Source organism: Nerophis ophidion, linkage group LG18 (genome assembly GCF_033978795.1).
Source record: "Nerophis ophidion isolate RoL-2023_Sa linkage group LG18, RoL_Noph_v1.0, whole genome shotgun sequence".
NCBI classification, from domain to species: domain Eukaryota; kingdom Metazoa; phylum Chordata; class Actinopteri; order Syngnathiformes; family Syngnathidae; genus Nerophis; species Nerophis ophidion.
This window is the reverse complement of record NC_084628.1, coordinates 43,854,624-43,873,992: the sequence shown is the minus strand read 5'-3', so window position 1 is coordinate 43,873,992 and position 19,369 is coordinate 43,854,624. Positions and strand designations below refer to the sequence as shown.

General features: G+C 41.2%; 1 protein-coding gene across 1 annotated transcript in view; it reads left to right on the top strand.

The window, feature by feature from the left end:
- The window catches only part of LOC133537324 (syntaxin-1A-like), a 191,845-nt gene that overhangs the window by 60,986 nt on the left and 111,490 nt on the right, over positions 1-19,369 (top strand). Inside the window, exons 2-3 of the mRNA XM_061878357.1 lie at positions 15,260-15,314; positions 18,336-18,435. Of these exons, the coding sequence (XP_061734341.1) occupies positions 15,260-15,314; positions 18,336-18,435 (155 nt within the window). The remainder of the gene's footprint in view (positions 1-15,259; positions 15,315-18,335; positions 18,436-19,369) is intronic.

Genomic DNA, 19,369 nt, shown 5'->3' with positions numbered 1-19,369 from the left:
AATGTTCATATGTTGTTAATATTCAGTGTTTTATTGTTCATGGTCAATATTGTAAATCCCACGTAAAAGAAGAGCGATGTTAATATGTTGTTAATATTCAGTGTTTTATTGTTCATAGTTAATATTGTAAATCCCACGTAAAAGAAGAGCGATGTTCATATGTTGTTAATATTCAGTGTATTATTGTCCATAGTCAATATTGTAAATCCCACGTAAAAGAGGAGCAATGTACATATGTTGTTGATATTCAGTGTTTTATTGTTCATAGTTAATATTGTAAATCCGACGTAAAAGAGGACCAATGTTCATATGTTGTTAATATTCAGTGTTTTATCGTTCATAGAAAATATTGTAAATCCCACGTAAAAGAGGAACGATGTTCATATGTTGTTAATATTCAGTGTTTCAGTGTTCATAGTAAATATTGTAAATCCTACTTTATTTTAATATCCATTTTGTGTGTCCCCTTCAGTAAAAAAACTTATGGTATTAGTGTTTATGAAAATGTTTTTGACCCAAACACACATACTGTACAGCAGATTTTTACAGCTAAATGTGTATATATAATATTTCTGCACACGTACACGTTGGCCCCCAAGACACATTTTTTTTTTCTGTCCCAGTGGCCACCGGGTCAAGATATTTTCCCAGCTCCATGCTAGAGGTTTACTCCAAGACCTCTGCACGAGTCCGGCATTTTTATTTAAACAAAAATATGGCCACAGTGCCACCCCATCACCGAAAATGCTCCGTTGTTGTCAGTGTTCTGAAAATGACTCTTGAATAATTATAATTAATTATGAGGGAAAGTAATTTATAGGTCACTTAAAAAACCTTCACATGTCCGGCATGTGCAGTTTGAATATAGTCCACATTGCGTCAAAAAGGCGGTGCCTGTTGCCAAGTGACGTGTGACATCATTGAGGGTTTGAACGGAGCTCTGTTTTATTTTTAGTCGTTAGCAGCAGCAAAGTCTCGGCTCTGATGCCAAGTATTTTGAATCTTTTTCTCTTCTTAAAGGCCTACTGAAAGCCACTACTAGCGACCACACAGTCTGATAGTTTATATATCAATGATGAAATATTAACATTGCAACACATGCCAATATGGCCGCTTTAGTTTACTAAATTACACGTGATGTCACGCATTGTAGAGGACATTTTGTTCCAGCACCGTTCACAGCTATAAGTCGTCTGTTTTCATCGCATAATTCCACAGTATTCTGGACATCTGTGTTGATGAATCTTTTGCAATTTGTTCAATGAATAATGGAGACGTCATAGAAGAAAGCTGTAGGCGGGAAGCGGTGTATTGCGGCTGCCTTTAGCAACACAAACACAGCTGGTGTTTGTATTGTTTACATTCCCGAAAGATGACGGTGAAGCTTTACTATGGAACAGAGCGGTCAAGCGAACACGGTTGGATTGGACCACACACACAAAGTACAGTGTATTATGCAGCGATCATTTCGAAAGCTCGTGTTTCGAAGAGGGTCCCTTGCGAAGGGCAGAGATGGGCATCGCCACCACCCGTCGACTGGTGCTGAAGATAGGTGCGGGGCCGACCTTCAGGTTGTACAGGTACCACCATATAATCTCACTAAAACACTAGTAACACAATAAGCAGATAAGGGATTTTCCAGAATTATTCTAGTAAATTTGTCTAATAACACCTGAATCGCTCCCACTGTATACTCTTTGTTATATGTGAATGTGAATTGTGAATTATATTTATATAGCGCTTTTCTCTAGTGACTCAAAGCGATTTACATAGTGAAACCCAATATCTAAGTTACATTTAAACCAGTGTGGGTGGCACTGGGAGCAGGTGGGTAAAGTGTCTTGCCCAAGGACACAACGGCAGTGACTAGGATGGTGGAAGCGGGAATCGAACCTGCAACCCTCAAGTTGCTGGCACGGCCGCTCTACCAACCGAGCTATATTTTTTTCTAGTCCTTCACTCTCACTTTCCTCATCCACTAATCTTTCATCCTCGCTCAAAGTAATGGGGAAATTGTCGCTTTCTCGGTCCGAATCGCTCTCGCTGCTGGTGGCCATGATTGTAAACAATGTTCAGATGTGAGGAGCTCCACAACCCGTGACGTCACGCGCACATCGTCTGCTACTTCCGGTACAGGCAAGGCTTTTTTATTAGCGACCAAAAGTTGTGAAATGTATCGTCAATGTTCTCTACTAAATCCTTTCAGCAAAAATATGGCAATATCGCAAAATTATGAAGTATGACACATAGAATGGACCTGCTATCCCCGTTTGAATAAGAACATCTCATTTCAGTAGGTCTTTAATAAATAGATTGAACGTGCTTCCATGGTTGTTGTGTCTTCTTGTCAACTAACGTTGTATTGTTTGGATGGCAAGTTGTTCACTTCAATCTGTGTCACAGTGTGAGGGTAGAGCAGGGTGATATTGCCTTTTATTAATATCTGGATATTTTTAGACCATGTGACCATACATCATATATATCTGGATATGTTGCCTTAGCCTTGAATGAAGACTTGATGCATATAATGACAGCAGTATGATGATTCTATGTGTCTACATTCAAACATTCTTCTTCATACTGCATTCATATATGCTACTTTTAAACTTTCATGCAGAGAGGGAAAAACTGCATTAAAACAATTATTAAAGAAAAATTCATGTCATTTCCAAAACAGAAAGTGCAAGATTGTCAGAGACATTTTAAAACAAGCTATGAGTGCACTTTTGTGCATGATGTCACTAAGATGACATATCAAAACAACACTAAAGTGCACTTTTTGTACAGAACGCCACTACAATAGTTTAAAACAAATAAAGTGCACTTTTGTGCATGATGTCACTAAGATGACATATCGAAACAACACTAAATTAAAGTGCACTTTTTGTACAGAACGCCACTACAATAGTTTAAAACAAATAAAATGCACTTTTGTGCATGATGTCGCCAAGATGACATATCAAAACAACACTAAATTAAAGTGCACTTAATGTACAGAAAGCCACTACAATAGTTTAAAACAAATAAAATGCACTTTTGTGCATGATGTCACACAAGATATTTCAATAAGTGTCAAATAAAAATGAGCTGCGTAATAGGAAATCAAATAGTGTATGTCCTTTGCTATGTGGTAGGTTCCTGCGGACATTATCTTCTTTTGTTGTTGACTATTTTTTTCATACGGTGTTTATCTGGAAATAGTTGCTTGGAGGGCTTCACGGTGGCAGAGGGGTTAGTGCGTCTGCCTCATAATACGAAGTTCCTGCAGTCCTGGGTTCAATCCCAGGCTTGGGATCTTTCTGTGTGGAGTTTGCATGTTCTCCCCGTGAATGCGTGGGTTCCCTCCGGGTACTCCGGCTTCCTCCCACCTCCAAAGACATGCACCTGGGGATAGGCCCCTCCCACCTCCAAAGACATGCACCTGGGGATAGGCCCCTCCCACCTCCAAAGACATGCACCTGGGGATAGGTTGATTGGCAACACTAAATTGGCCCTAGTGTGTGAATGTGAGTGTGAATGTTGTCTGTCTATCTGTGTTGGCCCTGCGATGAGGTGGTGACTTGTCCAGGGTGTACCCCGCCTTCCGCCCGATTGTAGCTGAGATAGGCGCCAGCGCCCCCCGCGACCCCAAAAGGGAATAAGCAGTAGAAAACATAATATTGAGAGTCCAGTCCCTAGTGGATCTAACATAATAGTGAGAGTCCAGTCCATAGTGGATCTAACATAATAGTGAGAGTCCAGTCCATAGTGGATCTAACATATTAGTGTGAGAGTCCAGTCCATAGTGGATCTAACATAATAGTGTGAGAGTCCAGTCCATAGTGGATCTAACGTAATAGTGAGAGTCCAGTCCATAGTGGATCTAACGTAATAGTGAGAGTCCAGTCCATAGTGGATCTAACATATTAGTGTGAGAGTCCAGTCCATAGTGGATCTAACATATTAGTGTGAGAGTCCAGTCCATAGTGGATCTAACATAATAGTGTGAGTCCAGTCCATAGTGGATCTAACGTAATAGTGAGAGTCCAGTCCATAGTGGATCTAACATATTAGTGTGAGAGTCCAGTCCATAGTGGATCTAACATAATAGTGTGAGAGTCCAGTCCATAGTGGATCTAACATAATAGTGTGAGAGTCCAGTCGATAGTGGATCTAACATAATAGTGTGAGAGTCCAGTCCATAGTGGATCTAACATAATAGTGTAAGAGTCCAGTCCATAGTTGATCTAACATAATAGTGAGAGTCCAGTCCATAGTGGATCTAACCTAATAGTGAGAGTCCAGTCCATAGTGGATCTAACATAATAGTGTGAGAGTCCAGTCCATAGTGGATCTAACATAATAGTGAGAGTCCAGTCCATAGTGGATCTAACATAATAGTGAGAGTCCAGTCCATAGTGGATCTAACATAATAGTGAGAGTCCAGTCCATAGTGGATCTAACATGATAGTGTGAGAGTCCAGTCCATAGTGGATCTAACATAATAGTGTGAGAGTCCAGTCCATAGTGGATCTAACATAATAGTGTGAGAGTCCAGTCCATAGTGGATCTAACATAATAGTGTGAGAGTCCAGTCCATAGTGGATCTAACATAATAGTGTGAGAGTCCAGTCCATAGTGGATCTAACATAATAGTGTAAGAGTCCAGTCCATAGTGGATCTAACATAATAGTGAGAGTCCAGTCCATAGTGGATCTAACATGATAGTGTGAGAGTCCAGTCCATAGTGGATCTAACGTAATAGTGAGAGTCCAGTCTATAGTGGATCTAACATAATAGTGTGAGAGTCCAGTCCATAGTGGATCTAACATAATAGTGTGAGAGTCCAGTCCATAGTGGATCTAACATAATAGTGTAAGAGTCCAGTCCATAGTGGATCTAACATAATAGTGAGAGTCCAGTCCATAGTGGATCTAACATAATAGTGAGAGTCCAGTCCATAGTGGATCTAACATAATAGTGAGAGAGTCCAGTCCATAGTGGATCTAACATAATAGTGTGAGAGTCCAGTCCATAGTGGATCTAACATAATAGTGAGAGTCCAGTCCATAGTGGATCTAACATAATAGTGAGAGTCCAGTCCATAGTGGATCTAACATAATAGTGTGAGAGTCCAGTCCATAGTGGATCTAACATAATAGTGTGAGTCCAGTCCATAGTGGATCTAACATAATAGTGAGAGTCCAGTCCATAGTGGATCTAACATAATAGTGAGAGAGTCCAGTCCATAGTGGATCTAACATAATAGTGTGAGAGTCCAGTCCATAGTGGATCTAACATAATAGTGAGAGTCCAGTCCATAGTGGATCTAACATAATAGTGAGAGTCCAGTCCATAGTGGATCTAACATAATAGTGTGAGAGTCCAGTCCATAGTGGATCTAACATAATAGTGTGAGTCCAGTCCATAGTGGATCTAACATAATAGTGTGAGAGTCCAGTCCATAGTGGATCTAACATAATAGTGTGAGAGTCCAGTCCATAGTGGATCTAACATAATAGTGTAAGAGTCCAGTCCATAGTGGATCTAACATAATAGTGAGAGTCCAGTCCATAGTGGATCTAACATAATAGTGAGAGTCCAGTCCATAGTGGATCTAACATAATAGTGAGAGAGTCCAGTCCATAGTGGATCTAACATAATAGTGTGAGAGTCCAGTCCATAGTGGATCTAACATAATAGTGAGAGTCCAGTCCATAGTGGATCTAACATAATAGTGAGAGTCCAGTCCATAGTGGATCTAACATAATAGTGTGAGAGTCCAGTCCATAGTGGATCTAACATAATAGTGTGAGTCCAGTCCATAGTGGATCTAACATAATAGTGAGAGTCCAGTCCATAGTGGATCTAACATAATAGTAAGAGAGTCCAGTCCATAGTGGATCTAACATAATAGTGTGAGAGTCCAGTCCATAGTGGATCTAACATAATAGTGAGAGTCCAGTCCATAGTGGATCTAACATAATAGTGAGAGTCCAGTCCATAGTGGATCTAACATAATAGTGTGAGTCCAGTCCATAGTGGATCTAACATAATAGTGTGAGAGTCCAGTCCATAGTGGATCTAACATAATAGTGAGAGTCCAGTCCATAGTGGATCTAACATAATAGTGAGAGTCCAGTCCATAGTGGATCTAACATAATAGTGTGAGAGTCCAGTCCATAGTGGATCTAACATAATAGTGAGAGTCCAGTCCATAGTGGATCTAACATAATAGTGAGAGAGTCCAGTCCATAGTGGATCTAACATAATAGTGTGAGAGTCCAGTCCATAGTGGATCTAACATAATAGTGAGAGTCCAGTCCATAGTGGATCTAACATAATAGTGAGAGTCCAGTCCATAGTGGATCTAACATAATAGTGTGAGAGTCCAGTCCATAGTGGATCTAACATAATAGTGTGAGTCCAGTCCATAGTGGATCTAACATAATAGTGAGAGTCCAGTCCATAGTGGATCTAACATAATAGTGAGAGAGTCCAGTCCATAGTGGATCTAACATAATAGTGTGAGAGTCCAGTCCATAGTGGATCTAACATAATAGTGAGAGTCCAGTCCATAGTGGATCTAACATAATAGTGAGAGTCCAGTCCATAGTGGATCTAACATAATAGTGTGAGAGTCCAGTCCATAGTGGATCTAACATAATAGTGTGAGTCCAGTCCATAGTGGATCTAACATAATAGTGTGAGAGTCCAGTCCATAGTGGATCTAACATAATAGTGTGAGAGTCCAGTCCATAGTGGATCTAACATAATAGTGTAAGAGTCCAGTCCATAGTGGATCTAACATAATAGTGAGAGTCCAGTCCATAGTGGATCTAACATAATAGTGAGAGTCCAGTCCATAGTGGATCTAACATAATAGTGAGAGAGTCCAGTCCATAGTGGATCTAACATAATAGTGTGAGAGTCCAGTCCATAGTGGATCCAACATAATAGTGAGAGTCCAGTCCATAGTGGATCTAACATAATAGTGAGAGTCCAGTCCATAGTGGATCTAACATAATAGTGTGAGAGTCCAGTCCATAGTGGATCTAACATAATAGTGTGAGAGTCCAGTCCATAGTGGATCTAACATAATAGTGAGAGTCCAGTCCATAGTGGATCTAACATAATAGTGTGAGAGTCCAGTCCATAGTGGATCTAACATAATAGTGTGAGTCCAGTCCATAGTGGATCTAACATAATAGTGTGAGAGTCCAGTCCATAGTGGATCTAACATAATAGTGTGAGAGTCCAGTCCATAGTGGATCTAACATAATAGTGTAAGAGTCCAGTCCATAGTGGATCTAACATAATAGTGAGAGTCCAGTCCATAGTGGATCTAACATAATAGTGAGAGTCCAGTCCATAGTGGATCTAACATAATAGTGAGAGAGTCCAGTCCATAGTGGATCTAACATAATAGTGTGAGAGTCCAGTCCATAGTGGATCCAACATAATAGTGAGAGTCCAGTCCATAGTGGATCTAACATAATAGTGAGAGTCCAGTCCATAGTGGATCTAACATAATAGTGTGAGAGTCCAGTCCATAGTGGATCTAACATAATAGTGTGAGTCCAGTCCATAGTGGATCTAACATAATAGTGAGAGTCCAGTCCATAGTGGATCTAACATAATAGTAAGAGAGTCCAGTCCATAGTGGATCTAACATAATAGTGTGAGAGTCCAGTCCATAGTGGATCTAACATAATAGTGAGAGTCCAGTCCATAGTGGATCTAACATAATAGTGAGAGTCCAGTCCATAGTGGATCTAACATAATAGTGTGAGAGTCCAGTCCATAGTGGATCTAACATAATAGTGTGAGTCCAGTCCATAGTGGATCTAACATAATAGTGTGAGAGTCCAGTCCATAGTGGATCTAACATAATAGTGTGAGTCCAGTCCATAGTGGATCTAACATAATAGTGTGAGTCCAGTCCATAGTGGATCTAACATAATAGTGTGAGTCCAGTCCATAGTGGATCTAACATAATAGTGTGAGAGTCCAGTCCATAGTGGATCTAACATAATAGTGAGAGTCCAGTCCATAGTGGATCTAACATAATAGTGAGAGTCCAGTCCATAGTGGATCTAACATAATAGTGTGAGAGTCCAGTCCATAGTGGATCTAACATAATAGTGAGAGTCCAGTCCATAGTGGATCTAACATAATAGTGAGAGAGTCCAGTCCATAGTGGATCTAACATAATAGTGTGAGAGTCCAGTCCATAGTGGATCTAACATAATAGTGAGAGTCCAGTCCATAGTGGATCTAACATAATAGTGAGAGTCCAGTCCATAGTGGATCTAACATAATAGTGTGAGAGTCCAGTCCATAGTGGATCTAACATAATAGTGTGAGTCCAGTCCATAGTGGATCTAACATAATAGTGAGAGTCCAGTCCATAGTGGATCTAACATAATAGTGAGAGAGTCCAGTCCATAGTGGATCTAACATAATAGTGTGAGAGTCCAGTCCATAGTGGATCTAACATAATAGTGAGAGTCCAGTCCATAGTGGATCTAACATAATAGTGAGAGTCCAGTCCATAGTGGATCTAACATAATAGTGTGAGAGTCCAGTCCATAGTGGATCTAACATAATAGTGTGAGTCCAGTCCATAGTGGATCTAACATAATAGTGTGAGAGTCCAGTCCATAGTGGATCTAACATAATAGTGTGAGAGTCCAGTCCATAGTGGATCTAACATAATAGTGTAAGAGTCCAGTCCATAGTGGATCTAACATAATAGTGAGAGTCCAGTCCATAGTGGATCTAACATAATAGTGAGAGTCCAGTCCATAGTGGATCTAACATAATAGTGAGAGAGTCCAGTCCATAGTGGATCTAACATAATAGTGTGAGAGTCCAGTCCATAGTGGATCCAACATAATAGTGAGAGTCCAGTCCATAGTGGATCTAACATAATAGTGAGAGTCCAGTCCATAGTGGATCTAACATAATAGTGTGAGAGTCCAGTCCATAGTGGATCTAACATAATAGTGTGAGTCCAGTCCATAGTGGATCTAACATAATAGTGAGAGTCCAGTCCATAGTGGATCTAACATAATAGTGTGAGAGTCCAGTCCATAGTGGATCTAACATAATAGTGTGAGTCCAGTCCATAGTGGATCTAACATAATAGTGTGAGAGTCCAGTCCATAGTGGATCTAACATAATAGTGTGAGAGTCCAGTCCATAGTGGATCTAACATAATAGTGTAAGAGTCCAGTCCATAGTGGATCTAACATAATAGTGAGAGTCCAGTCCATAGTGGATCTAACATAATAGTGAGAGTCCAGTCCATAGTGGATCTAACATAATAGTGAGAGAGTCCAGTCCATAGTGGATCTAACATAATAGTGTGAGAGTCCAGTCCATAGTGGATCCAACATAATAGTGAGAGTCCAGTCCATAGTGGATCTAACATAATAGTGAGAGTCCAGTCCATAGTGGATCTAACATAATAGTGTGAGAGTCCAGTCCATAGTGGATCTAACATAATAGTGTGAGTCCAGTCCATAGTGGATCTAACATAATAGTGAGAGTCCAGTCCATAGTGGATCTAACATAATAGTAAGAGAGTCCAGTCCATAGTGGATCTAACATAATAGTGTGAGAGTCCAGTCCATAGTGGATCTAACATAATAGTGAGAGTCCAGTCCATAGTGGATCTAACATAATAGTGAGAGTCCAGTCCATAGTGGATCTAACATAATAGTGTGAGAGTCCAGTCCATAGTGGATCTAACATAATAGTGTGAGTCCAGTCCATAGTGGATCTAACATAATAGTGTGAGAGTCCAGTCCATAGTGGATCTAACATAATAGTGTGAGTCCAGTCCATAGTGGATCTAACATAATAGTGTGAGTCCAGTCCATAGTGGATCTAACATAATAGTGTGAGTCCAGTCCATACCCATGTATCTGTGAGTCACAGTCTGGCGCTCCTTAGACAGAAAGAGCAGATTTCATTAGAGTGGGTGAAGAAGGACATCAGATGTGTTGACAAAAGGCGACAAACAAACAAACAAACAAACAAACAATCTCATGTATTTGCAGCTTGATAACCTCCAATACCTTATTTCCTGCACTTCCTGCTCCGATACGTCCTGTGGACACCCTCCTAATGAAGTGACACAGGAGCAGCAAGACTAATGACATCTTGTTTAGATTTAGTCTGCTAATGAATGATTACAAAGGTGGGTGGGGGGGGGGGGCACAGCAAGTCTTGCATCCCTCCACTTTAGACTTTCATCATCGGGAGGAGCTGGAAGCCAGTTTTGACACACACACACACACACACACACACACTAGGTGTGGTGAAATGTGTCCTCTGCATTCGACCCATCACCCTTGATCAACCTCTGGGAGGTGAGCAGAGCAGTGAGCAGCAGCGGTGGCCACGCCCAGGAATCATTTTGGTGATTTAACCCCCAATTCCAACCCTGTGCCAAGCAGAGATGAGTCCCAATGGCTCCCATTTTTAGTCTTTGGTATGACTCGGGCGGGGGTTTGAACTCACAACCTTCCCATCCCAGGGCAGACACTCTAACCACGAGGCCACTGAGTAGGTTCGTACATTATATTACATTAGTAGTAGACTAATGGAATGTGCCAAGAAGTTTTGCACAGTAGATCAGGTGTGGGCTTACTGTACCTGGGGGGGGGGGGCAATAACCCCTTTGTGTCTATTTATTCCAGCAGACAGACTTATATAGCAACATTTCATCACTCTTTGTCGGCATAGCTCGGTTGGTAGAGTGGCCGTGCCAGCAACTGGAGGATTGCAGGTTCAATTCCCACTTCCGCCATCCTAGTCACTGCCGTTGTGTCCTTGGGCAAGACACTTTACCCACCTGCTCCCAGTGCCACCCACACTGGTTTAAATGTAACTTAGATATTGGGTTTCACTATGTAAAGCGTTCTGAGTCACTAGAGAAAAGCGCTATATAAATATAATTCACTTCACTTCACTTCACTTGTAATTTGACAGGGATACGAGAAAAAAGCAAGAATACTTATTCATGTCCTGCCTCTAATTCACAATCGACTTAAAAGTTGGTTCCATAGTCCAAGTTTCAACAGCAGATTTGAATACATGACAATTTTAGAAGTATAACATATGATAATGGATTAGCATATTTCCTTGAATTGCTGCCGGAGCGCTAATTCATTTAAAACCTCTTCTCACTCCGGCGCTTACCAAAGGCATGCGCTTATTAATTTGAGTGTGATGTAAGGATACCATCATCCATCCATTTCCTACCGCGTATTCCCTTTTTGGGGTCGCGGGGGGCGCTGGCGGCTATCTCAGCTACAATCGGGCGGAAGGCGGGGTACACCCTGGACAAGTCGCCACCTCATCGCAGGGCCAACACAGATAGACAGACAATATTCACACAGTAGGGACCATTTAGTGTTGCCAATCAGCCTATCCCCAGGTGCATGTCTTTGGAGGTGGGAGGGGCCTATCCCCAGGTGCATGTATTTGGAGGTGGGAGGGGCCTATCTACAGGTGCATGTCTTTGGAGGTGGGAGGGGCCTATCCCCAGGTGCATGTATTTGGAGGTGGGAGGGGCCTATCTACAGGTGCATGTCTTTGGAGGTGGGAGGGGCCTATCCGCAGGTGCATGTATTTGGAGGTGGGAGGGGCCTATCTACAGGTGCATGTCTTTGGAGGTGGGAGGGGCCTATCCCCAGGTGCATTTCTTTGGAGGTGGGAGGGGCCTATCCCCAGGTGCATGTCTTTGGAGGTGGGAGGAAGCCGGAGTACCCGGAGGGAACCCACGCATTCACGGGGAGAACATGCAAACTCCACACAGAAAGATCCCGAGCCTGGATTTGAACCCAGGACTGCAGGACCTTCGTATTGTGAGGCAGACGCACTAACCCCTCTGCCACCGTGAAGCCCGGATACCATCATGAAAAGCACATTTAATTAAAAAAAAGCGTTATTATGGTCTTACCTTTACGTATAAATGAAGTCCATGCGCAGCTCCTTCTGATCTAACCTTTTTAAACCTTTTTAGATATTTTTCACACCTTTTATTGTGCCTTTTGAAATCCTGCTAAGCCACACATTGAGATGGAAGAAATAGTGTGTGTGTGTGTGTGTGTGTGTGTGTGTGCGTGTGTCTTTATTTGTATAGTCTCTAAAAGGCCCATTTTTTTGCCTCTTTCAGCTGTAATTTGACCCTCTTAAAATGCTTCAAAACTCACCAAACTTGGCACACACATTAGGACTGGCAGAAATTGCGATCTAATGAAAAAAATAATAATAAAAACTCAAAATTGCGCTCTTGCGCAATTTTTGAAGAAACTGCTTCTAGGAAGAAAACACAGACAAAACTGCTTGTAACTTCCGTTACGAATGCCGGAAAGACATGAAACAAAAACTTCTATGTAGGTCTCACTTAGACCTACATTTAGATAATTGACATCCTTCGGCAAAAATCAACAGGAAGTTAAAAATTAGCCCTTCGAAATAAAAGTTTTGTAAAAACCCGTCACCTTTTTCAAACGTAAACTCCTCCCAGTGCGTTTGTTGTTTCGGCTTCAAACTCGCACAGGAGAGAGATTGAACCCTTTTGATTTAAACTGTCCAACAAAGTTTGGATTACTGCTCCGGTTTGGATTTTACGCGCCTTCAAAAAACCCCTGCGCAAAGTTTCCTAAAAAATTTCATTTTTGCCTCTTTAAACTGTAATTTGACCCCCTTAAAATGCTTCAAAACTCACCAAATTTTACACACACATCAGGACTGGTAAAAATTGCCATCTAATAAAAAACCAAACCCCAAAAATCACAATTGGGCTCTAAATCCCCCTAGGAAAAAAACCCAGGCAAAACTGCTTGTAACGTCTGTTAGGAATGTCGTAGGGACATGGAACAAAAACCTCTATGTAGGTCTGACTAAGATCAGGGCTTGAGAAGCGGCCGCAGCAACCAAAGGCGGACCCGACCAACGCTGCTTGCAAAAAAAACGTTATTATGGTCTTACCTTTACTTATAAATGAAGTCCATTCGCAGATCCTTCTGATCTAACATTTTTAAACCTTTTTAGATATTTTTCACACCTTTATTGTGCCATTTGAAATCCTGCTAAGCCACACATTGAGATGGAAGAAATAGTGTGTGTGTGTGTGAGTCTTTGTTATTTGTATAGTCTCTAAAAGGCCTTGCTATGGCAATATAGGGGAGGGATTATCTTCTGCACTGAGATCCAAGGATCAGATGTTGCTCTCTGTCTGCTCACACTGAGCTGGGGAAAAAGCTCCTTGTGCTTGGAACATGCTACAAAGACACTAAATTGTTGTCCTTAAATGCTTTTCCATCTAAACTGAGAGCATTTGAAGGAGCCTCAGTTATCTGTGTTTCACTTGATGTCCATCCTGTGGTTTTGATGTGTAATGTGGATGTGATTTTATGTGAAACTCTGCTGCCTCTTGGCCAGGACTCCCTTGAAAAAGAGGTTTTTAATCTCAGTGGGAATTTTTTCCTGGTTAAATAAAGTTTGAATAAAAAAATTAAAGCTGCAAGCAGCGTTGGTCGGGTCCGCCTTTGGCTGCTGCCCCCGAGACCCACGGCCGGATAAGCGTTAGAAGACGCCTTGAAGCCACTATTTTGAGAATCTAATGCATTGTGAAAGTAATGCAGTTGTTGTATTGAAGTGAAAATATCAAACTTCCTGTTGATTTTTGCTAAAGTATGTTAATTATTAAAATGTAGGTCTAAGTGGGACCTACATAGTGTTTTTTGTTTCATGTCTCTCTGACATTCCTACCGGAAGTTACAAGCAGTTTTGTCTGTGTTTTCTTCCTAGGAGCAGTTTGTCCGTGTTGTATCCCTAGGGGGGCGGTAGAGTGCAATTTTGAGTTTTGAGGTTAGGTTTTTTCATCAGATCGCAATTTTTGCCAGACCTGATGTGTGTGTCAAGTTTGGTGAGTTTAGAAGCATTTTAAGGGGGTCAAATAACAGCTCAAAGAGGCAAAAAGGACATTTTTTAGGAGACTTTGCACAGGGGTTCTTTGAAGGCGCGTAAATTCAAAACCTGAGAACTTATCAAAACTCTGTTCTATACTTTTAATCATAAGGGTTCAATCCCTCTCCTGTGCGAGTTTGAAGCCAAAACAACAAACGCACTCAGAGGAGATGATGTTTGAAGAAAGGTGACCGTTTTTTACAAAACTTTTGTTTTGAAGGGGGGATTGCAAACTTCCTGTTGATTTTTGTTGGGGGTTGTCAATCTATGAAATGTAGGTCTAAGCGAGACCTACATAGAGGTTTTTGTTTCATGTCTCTCCGACATTCTTACCGGAAGTTACAAGCAGTTTTGTCTGTGTTTTCTTCCTAGGAGCAGTTTTTTCAGTGTTTTATTCACAAATAGCGCTAGAGCGCAATTTTGAGTTCTGGGGTTTGGTTTTTTCATTAGATCGCAATATTTGCCAGTCCTTATGTGTGTGCCAAGTTTGGTGACTTTTGAAGCATTTCAAAGGGGTCAAATTACAGCGCAAAGAGGCAAAAATTGCATTTTTTGCGAATATTTTATTTTGAAGGGGTTTTTGCCAACTTCCTGTAGATTTTTGCTGAAAGAAGTGAGTGTATGAAAATTGGGTCTAAGTCAGACCTACATAGGAGTTTTTGTTTCATGTCGCTATGACATTCCTAACAGAAGTTACATGCAGTTTTGTCTGCAATTTTTTCCTAGGGGGCGCTAGAGCGCAATTTTCATTTTGGGGGATTGGTTGCTTAATATGTTGGGAAGGTTTGCTATACCGACGTGTGTGTCAAATTTGGTGAGTTTTGAAGCATGTTAAGGGGGTCAAATTACAGCGCGTAGGTGCGGAATAATAATAAAACAGCAGTTTCAATAGGGTCCTTGGCCCATGGCAAAGGACTCCTGTGGAGTCGTTTGCCATGGGCCAAGGACCCTAATAATCCTATGGCCCCATTCATGGGTGGAACTCGCGGGCGAGGAAGGTAGGGGGTTAATCATTTTGCAAAGCAGTCTGCTGAAAATGTCAGGCTTTCCCCTGACAGTTTGTCTATGTTTTAGTTTTTTCCTCTGCATTTGTCTTTTGTTTCCTCTGTGTTTAGTATCTCCTGTCTTTAGTTCCTGTCAAGTGCTCTTATTTTGGTTCAGCTTCCTGTTTGTCTCCCTGTGTGCTGTTGTCACCTCATCTGCGGCTGATTGGCAACCGGCCACACCCGTTGTCAATCAGCCCGCTCCTATTTGTACCCACTTTGTCTTCCAGTCAGTGCTGGATCATTGTCACATGTCGCTCCTGTCGTTGTCGTTCCTACTGGTCGTGGGAATGCAGCGTAGTGGTAAGCTATATTTGGTAGATGTTTTGTAGCTTACTGTTTTTTGTTCCCTGCTTCCGATTAGTTTGTTCATAGCCCTTAGTTTGTTCTATCCGCCCATGTGCGTGCTTTTTGTTTGTACCCTTTTGGTTTTGTTTTTGTCTTAGTGTCTTTATTAAATCATGTTTACTTACCAAATGCCTGCCTCCTTCTCTGCATCTTGGGGTTCGTCAACAAATAACCCTGACAGAAAATGATGGAAAGCGCTACTCAACATGGCAACTGGATTTGGGGCGGTTTAGCTCGGTTGGTAGAGTGGCCGTGCCCGCAACTTGAGGGTTGCAGGTTCGATTCCCGCTTCTGCCAACCTAGTCACTGCCGTTGAGTCTTTGGGCAAGACACTTTACCCACCTGCTCCCAGTGCCACCCACACTGCTTTAAATGTAACTTAGATATTGGGTTTAACTATGTAAAGCACTTTGAGTCACTTGAGAAAATGTGCTATATAAATATATTTCACATTTTCCACAAAACGCATTTTAAGATTTTCAACACTCGACTGTCGTCTGGCAGCTAAAGTGGACACTAGGGTTGTACGGTATACCAGTACTAGTATAGTACCGTGATACTAATGAATCATATTCCGTACTATACCGCCTCTTAAAAAAAAAAAGTACCAGTCCCTCACCCCCCAGTCGTCGTCACCTGGTGACATTGCTGGTTTTACGAGCAGAGGAGCATGTTCGGCAGCGCATACACACAGAGTACTTACAAGCAGACACAGTGTGTAGACAGAAGAGGGAGAACGACGCATTTTGGTATAAAAAGTCAAAATAAAGGTGAAGTTATAACACTGAAACACCCTCAGGAAGAGCTGCTTTAAGACATGGCTAGCTAGCTGGCGGCTGACGCCCATCCGCAGTGTTTTAGCTACTTCTAAATCACTAATCTTCTCCTCCATGGCGACAAATAAAGTAAGTTTCTTACAAGTACCATTATCACTGCAGGACTAGGAATAGCTAAACATGCTTCACTACACACTTAGGAGGATACAATAGCTCACCGGCCATGACAATGTAAACAAACGCCATGGGTGGATCTACACCTGACATCCACTGTTATGATACCAAGTACAGGAGCGCATTTAGTCGATACTGCGATGATTTCATCAATATTTTTAATTTATATTACATTTATGAAGTCAGTAAATATCTCCCTGGACACACGAGGACTTAAACTATAACCAATAACATGTAACTACTTGGTATCGGATCGATACCCATATTTGTGGTATCATCCAAAACTAATGTCAAGTATCAAAGAAGAGAAGAATAAGTGATTATTACATTTTAAAAGAAGTTTAGATAGAACATGTTAAAACAGAAAACAGAACAACACCTACCCTTTACATCAGTATTTTTTAACCATAATATTACTGGTGTATTAGGTATTATATTTCATTGTATGATACTAGAACGACTTGGTATCGGATCAATACCTAATATGTGGTATCATCCAAAACTAATGTAAATGATCAAAGAAGAGAAGAATAACTGATTATTACATTTCAAAATAAGTTTAGATAGAACATGCTAAAACAGAACAACACCTACCCTTTACATCAGTATTTTTTAACCATAATATTACTGGTGTATTAGGTATTATATTTCATTGTATGTTACTGGAACTACTTGGTATCGGATCAATACCTAAATATGTGGTATCATCCAAAACTAATGTCAAGTATCAAAGAAGAGAAGAATAAGTGATTATTACATTTGAACAGAAGTGTAGATAGAACATGTTAAAAGAGAAAATAAGCCGATATTAACAGTAAATGAACAAGTGGATTAATATGTTTTACAGTTTGTTCTTTATAACGTGTACAAAATAATAGGTGTATGAGTGACACAATATATTACTGCAGACTAATTAGGAGTCTTTGTTTGTTTACTTACTACTCAAAGACAAGTTGTCTAGTATATTCACTATTTTATTTAAGGACTAAATTACAATTATAAAATGTTTCATGTACCCTAAGATTTTTTGTTAAAATAAAGCCAATAATTGTCAGGTTCGTCCCTGACAATTTGGTTTTGTTTTAGTTTTTCCTCTGTGTATGTCTGTTTCCTGTCTGCACTCTTATTTTGGTTCGGTTTCCTGAGTGCTGTGTCCCCTCAGCTGTGGCTGATTGGCACCTGGCCACACCTGGTGTCAATCAGCCAACCACTATTTAGACCTGTTTTCTCCTCCAGTCGCTGCCGGATTATTGTCGTGTCGATGTCACCACTACCTGTCTTGTAGCTTTGTCTACTTCTGTAAGTGTTTTTGTTCTTAGCCAAGTTTGTTATCCGCCTTGTGCGCGCCTTTTGTTGGTACCCTTTTGGTTTCTTCTTGTTTTGGTGTTTAATTAAATCATGTTTTCTTACGCAATGCCTGCCTCCTTCTCTGCATCTTGGGGTCCGTCACCGATTAACTCTGACAGAATAATCCAGTTAAATTCAAACCCCGCAAAGATGTCTATGGCAGAGAGGCTTACTTTAGCTTTCAAATTAATCGCCCAAAAGAGGAAAAACTAAAACAAAACTGTCATGGACGAACCTGACAATAATGACATTTTTTGTCTTCCCCTTTATTTACAAAAGATACAGAATACATTTTGGTACCGCAACAACACTAGTGAATAGTGCACCCTCCCAATTTGTCACGTTTCATGTGTCAGGTAAACCATGACAAATGGCGCCATATGACACAACACAGTTTTGTGACATCCGTTAATGGAGGAATTAATTGGAGTTGCCTTGCTTTTGATAGCTTTCACTCTGAATATCACTTTGTCGCACTTTGAAACGCAAATGTTGTTTGCGTTTGGCTTCCGTTCTGGGAACTGGTCCTAATGTCCCAGAAGTGACGCGCATGAAGACTCTCTTTCATTTCAGCCTTAATATGATAATGATGACTTGGGTTTAGCGTCATTGGTGATGCTTCCTGTCTCGGCGTGCAGAGCGCCTCTAAAGCTCTCACGCTCTCTCCGTCTGTCGGCAGGTGGAGGAGATCCGTGGTTTCATCGAGTCTCTGGCGGAGAAAGTCGAGGAGGTGAAGAGGAAACACAGCGCCATCCTGGCCTCACCCAACCCTGATGAAAGTAAGACCTCTTTTGACCGCTGTCGCTCCATGTTGGGTTTGATCCGTCAACAAACTATAGATGCAAGTGTCACTTCCACATGATGTACACCTGCACAGTCTACTGACTTCCACATGATGTACACCTGCACAGTCTACTGACTTCCACATGATGTACACCTGCACAGTCTACTGACTTTCGCGATATTGCCATATTTTTCCTGAAAGGATTTAGTAGAGAACATCAACGATAAAGTTGGCAACTTTTGGTGCTGATAAAAAAGCCTTGCCTGCACCGGAAGTAGCAGAGCGTGACTTCACAGGTTGTGGAGCGCCTCACATCCTCACATTGTTTACAATCATGGCCACCAGCAGCGAGAGCGATTCAGACAGAAAGAAGCGATGATTTCCCCATTAATTTGAGCGAGGATGAAAGATTTGTGAATAAGGAAAGCGAGAGTGAAGGACTAGAAAAAAAACAAAAAGACTATACAGTGGGAGCGATTCAGATGTTATTAGACACAATTACTAGGATAATTCTGGAAAATCCCGTATCTGCTTATTGTGTTACTAGTGTTTTAGTGAGATTATAGTGGGGCAAAAAAGTATTTAGTCAGCCAGCGATTGTGCAAGTTCTCCCACTTCAAATGATGACAGAGGTCTGTCATTTTCATCATAGGTACACTTCAACTGTGAGAGACAGAATGTGAAAAAAAATCCAGGAATTCACATTGTAGGAATTTTAAAGAATTTATTTGTAAATGATGGTGGAAAATAAGTATTTGGTCAAGCATTCAAAGCTCTCACTGATGGAAGGAGGTTTTGGCTCCAAATCTCACGATACATGGCCCCATTCATTCTTTCCTTAACACGGATCAATCGTCCTGTCCCCTTAGCAGAAAAACAGCCCCAAAGCATGATGTTTCCACCCCCATGCTTCACAGTAGGTGTGGTGT